This window comes from Cyprinodon tularosa, unplaced genomic scaffold (assembly GCF_016077235.1).
Source record: "Cyprinodon tularosa strain WSP-4 unplaced genomic scaffold, ASM1607723v1 ctg37, whole genome shotgun sequence".
Lineage (NCBI taxonomy): Eukaryota > Metazoa > Chordata > Actinopteri > Cyprinodontiformes > Cyprinodontidae > Cyprinodon > Cyprinodon tularosa.
Genome location: NW_024039085.1, coordinates 473,576 through 478,567, shown reverse-complemented (window position 1 = coordinate 478,567; position 4,992 = coordinate 473,576). Strand labels below are relative to the sequence as shown.

The window sequence follows — 4,992 nt, the reverse complement described above, 5'->3', positions numbered from 1 at the left end:
TAGTAGTTATTTAGATCGCAAATAAATCTATAAAATATCCCCAGGTCTGTCATAATCAAAAGTATGGGCGCCATAAGAGACCAAATTAAGTATATACCTGAACTATTATGCCACTAATGTCTGAAAGAAGAGGAGAAAAACAAAAGAAAAGAAAAAACTGTGAAGAAAAAAACAGGACAGTGCTCTAATCTAAACATCGTCCTTGATGGGGAGCGGATGAGATTATGTGGACATTCTCTCCTTTTCTTTCCACACGGTTTAAGAGCAACAGGCCCTCAGACCCTGGCGCCTGCACTTGGCTACAGATAGTCGGCCAGGAGACAGGTGTCCTGTTTCACCGCCACACATTTTCAAGATTTTTCTTTAAGATGTAAATACTTTTTCTTCCTTAAATTAATAAACAACAATAATAAACCAATATTGTTACTATTAGTAGTTAGAGTCACAATATTAGTAGCACCTATTTATGCCTGTATTGAAAATATATATTTTTGAAAACGTTAATAACACTGCAATAAGCAGATAATTAATAAATGCAAAGAAAAAGACAAGTAGAATAATAGTGTATCCAAGCCTGCAGACTTGGATAAGGCTGTCTTATCTCTGTGTTGTCCTGCACAGGTCTCTGGTCCATGAAATAGCAACAAAAGACACACGTAATTGAACACCTTTATTAATTTGTTTATTTATTTACATTATAATTATTAGTAGTAGTAGCAGTAGTAGTAAGCCATTGGTAGACTAGTAATGGGAAAAACTTAAAGTGAAACTGAAAAAAAAGGGTAGCCTCTAACGCATTAGTTGAGAATGAGATATGCCAAAAATATAATGCATGGATTTTATTTTTATTATTATCATTATGAAGATCTATGTAAACAGTAACTGGTTAAATCTGTTGTTTACATGTTCAAAGGACTCAGTTCTTTAAGGACCATGGAACAACTGAAGAGGAGGAAACAAATATTCCGACTCATTCATATGTTTCTCCTAATGGGCTTTACCAGGCATTTCAAAACAATTTAAAGACCAAATAAATGCAAATATTTATGAGAAGCGTTACTATAAATATTCTATCTTTATTAAGGATTCGACAATAAATAGTGAAAAGTTACAATTCAAACAATGCTCTGTCTAAATCGACAGAGTAAAGCAAAGTGAAATCAGAGGAATCATTTTCCCAAAATAATCAGACACAAAAGGAAGCCTAAGAAATTAAGGAACTATATATCATATCTATAGTCTACAGGTATTCTACTAGATGGAAATGTATGTGCATATTTACACAGTTCATAAAATACATATTTGAAGGAAGTTATTTTATGTTTATTGATTCAATTTGAAAACATTTCGTGACCACTGGTCTATGGAAAACAAACCTTCTTAAGTCCTGGATTTGTATCCAAAAAGGCCTCCTGGTTTCCATCCACAGATGGATTATCTTATCCTTGTTATTTTTCGTCAGGAAATGAGGATACCGCTTATCTCAAACCACGACGGTGATGATGGGAAGTGCTGGGATGGCCATCGAGCAAAGAAACTCTGATCCACATTTTTTAAAATTCATGAAAATAAAAAAAATGTGCTACTTAATCAAAGTAGATTCAAAAACAAGAGTTTTCCTTCGTGAAAGAAGTTAATTATGCCAGAGAAATAAAATGAAATCCTTATGCGTGTCCGCTGAGAAAATAAGATGCGTCAAAATGAATTATTCCTCTGAGAAGAGTCGTTGGTTGCAATAAAATGTCATAAATTAGGAATAAACCCATTGATATACAGGGCAGTCTGCACAGAATCTCCGTGGGTTGCCCCCCCCCCCCCCCCCCCCCCCCCGCTCCGGGACGTCACTGAAAGAGAGAGGGCAGCATCTTGGCTGACCCAGCTCTTTCTACAGATAACTGAATTTAGCCAGCCAAACAGGATCGACCTCTCTCTTTCTCCTGTCCCCCCTCCAGCCACGGGCGCACAGTCCGAGGAGAGGTATGTCACAGCTGAAAGAAAGCCAGCATTTCTCTGATCTGCGTGGAAAGCAAGCAAGGCGCGACCATTTCCCAGCTTTACGCACGGGCTCTTAACCATCTCCATTCGAAATCCTGATAGAAATCAACTCGCTTCTGAGTTTTGCGGCTCTTTTTTTTTTGTCACCTTTATGTTAAACATGATTCCCAGTCCAGTTGTTGCTGCGTCCACCACGCCCTTTTCCGTGAAGGACATTCTGAAGCTGGAGCTGCAGCAGCAGTCTCAGCAGCACCAACTTCAGCTGATCTCCTGCTTCGGCCTCTCCGGCGCGCTGCCACAGCCGAGAGGCTTCCCAAACAAGCCGCTCGGCTCTCAGTCACCGCCGTCCTGCATGCTGGCGGGAAGGGACAGCCCCAGCCCCATTAGTTCCTGCCTGTCGGAGAGCGAGGAGAGGATGTCTTACCTCAGCGCCCTGAGCGTCCAGGAGCGACTTTCTGATTCTGTTTTGACTGGGGAGATGTTCGGAGAGGCTGCATCGATTCACTCCGTAGAACCGCGCCTGGAAACCGAACAGGAGGAGCATGACAGCAGTGAGTGGAAAGCTCAATGGTTATTAGTGTCCGATTCTATAGACACATAAGGGAATGGAAACACATGCGATCACATAAGATTTTTGGAATTGCATGGTAATTTTGTAAAGTATACGAAATACTATCAGATGTGATAAATATACATATATATATGTAATCACAGTGACATTCGATATGCGATCAAATAAGATTTTGTTGCAGCTCAAATCAAATCAAAATGAATGTCTATTTGATTTGGTGTTGATTCTCACATCATATCAATTCAACAACAAAAAAAAAATAATAATAATTCTACACATCAAAAACACGCCGAGAAAAGTACATGTCATGTACAAGATTCTGCAGCTCTTCCATATTAAAACACAATGCTCTGTGGCTCTTTAAAATAATTAGTGTCCACCTATATACCCTTGCTCTAACCTTTAATAGGGCCATTACCAACATTAGAAAATACCTGCATCTACCTGAATAATTATGATCAACTCACGTTGAATGGGCTTAAAATTTGTTTGTTTTTAAGCAAATTAATTTTTGCTTTTTTGTTATTTTCTAGTTTTATTTCCGTTTTACACAAATCAATTAATAAATTAATATAACACTTGGATGGATTAAAAGCACAGTGCTTAATTCAGTTCGTTTATTTAGCATCAGTTTACAACAAAGTTTATGTAAATGTATTCTAAAGGCAAATTTATCAAATCTATATGCAAAAACGTAGTTAAACTTTTCCAATACAATTTAATTATTTAGGCAGGTTCAGCTAACCTTATGGACTATTTTTTTATAACGTCGATTCACAGCAATAAAATTTATAAGACAAACAGAAATAAATTAGTCATGTGGTCCAATCATGAAAGTCGTATTCTTATTCCTTTTCACTGTTTATATTTTTAATTTTATTATTATTATTATTATTTTATTAATATTTTTTTAATGTTCTTAAAACAGATAGCTGCGCCGCTTTGCAAGGCGACTATGGAGAAGACACCGAGCCAGAGAAGCCCGTCACCAAGCAGCAGAGGACCAGGAGGAAGCCGCGCGTCCTTTTCTCTCAGGCTCAGGTGTTCGAGCTGGAGCGGCGCTTCAAGCAGCAGCGCTACCTGTCCGCCCCGGAGAGGGAGCACCTGGCCAGCACCCTGAAACTCACCTCCACCCAGGTCAAGATCTGGTTCCAGAACAGGAGGTACAAATGTAAGAGACAGAGGCAGGACAAGACTTTGGAGATCGCAGGTCACCATCATCATCACCATCATCATCACCATCCACCTCCACCACGGAGGGTGGCTGTCCCGGTCCTGGTCCGGGACGGGAGGCCTTGCCTTGCAGGATCTCAGAACTATAATAACCCCTACACAGTCGCAGCTCCGACCCCTTACACCTATAACTACTCATCCTACAGCTACAACAACTCTGTGTACAATAACAATTACTCCTGTACTTATTCCAGTTTGCCTGCACTTCCACCCAGCAGCAGTACTCCTAATGCGTTCATGAATTTGGGGAATCTAGGCGCGCAGACGCAAAACCAGGCTCCTCAAGCACCGGTGATCCCACCATGCCAGGGAACTCTACAGGGTATCCGGGCATGGTAGCTGCAGACTCTCCTGGATTCATGGATGGACCTCAAGCATGCAATTCTTGCAAACTCTAAGAATGTTTTGGGTTGTATCCTGAAATAACCCTAAAACAGACTGCTTAAAGAAAACTTTTAAACTGCAGTATTGGACAATTTTAAACATTCAAATGTGGTCCAAAAATAACACAAAAGTTGTACATTTCTAAATGAGCATTAGCTTTTTAGGTGTGATATCGGGTAAGTAATAGAATAAATGTCGGAAGAAATGGAAGAGCCCTGCTTCGAGCCAGAACAAAACCACAAAATGCACTGCAATCGCTGAAAAGTGCGACTTCACAAAAACGTGTTTTGATATTTTACTACTGTACATCTTACTTGTTGTTAAAACTGAATGCTATTTTTCTGTCTTGTTGTGAATGATAATGAAGCCTATACCGTATTTGACTTCAATAAATATGGCAATTAACAGGATATATAAATGATTGATGGGGGCTGAATGAAACATCCAACTAAATAGTGCACTGCAAAAAATTTAAATCTAAATAAGCCATTTCTTTCTTACATTAAGTGTATTTTTTTTCTTAAATTGAGAAGGTAAGTGAGACACTTTGCCAATGAAAAAAGACAATTTACATTTAAAATAAGGAAAAACAATAGCATTGTCTTATTTAAAGTGTATATTATCTAATTATCTTATTTTAAGAGTAAAAATACCCATTCATTTGGCAACTTATCTTATTTTCTTAATCAAATTCAGGGTAAATTGACTTAATTTAAGAATTTTTTGCTCATTTCTAGATCGTTTTTGCAGTGTGCCATACGATTTTTTTAATGCGTCTCTTTCTGCGCCAAATGGAACGCTATCAACTT

General features: G+C 38.6%; 1 protein-coding gene across 1 annotated transcript; it reads left to right on the top strand.

Moving 5' to 3' along the window:
* Positions 1 to 1,830: 1,830 nt before the first annotated feature.
* Positions 1,831 to 4,601, top strand: nkx2.3 (NK2 homeobox 3). The gene is made up of 2 exons (XM_038296225.1): positions 1,831 to 2,546; positions 3,495 to 4,601. Exons 1-2 carry the CDS (start codon positions 2,147 to 2,149, stop codon positions 4,136 to 4,138), a joined length of 1,044 nt encoding a protein of 347 aa, XP_038152153.1. The 5' UTR covers positions 1,831 to 2,146; the 3' UTR covers positions 4,139 to 4,601.
* Positions 4,602 to 4,992: the final 391 nt, after the last annotated feature.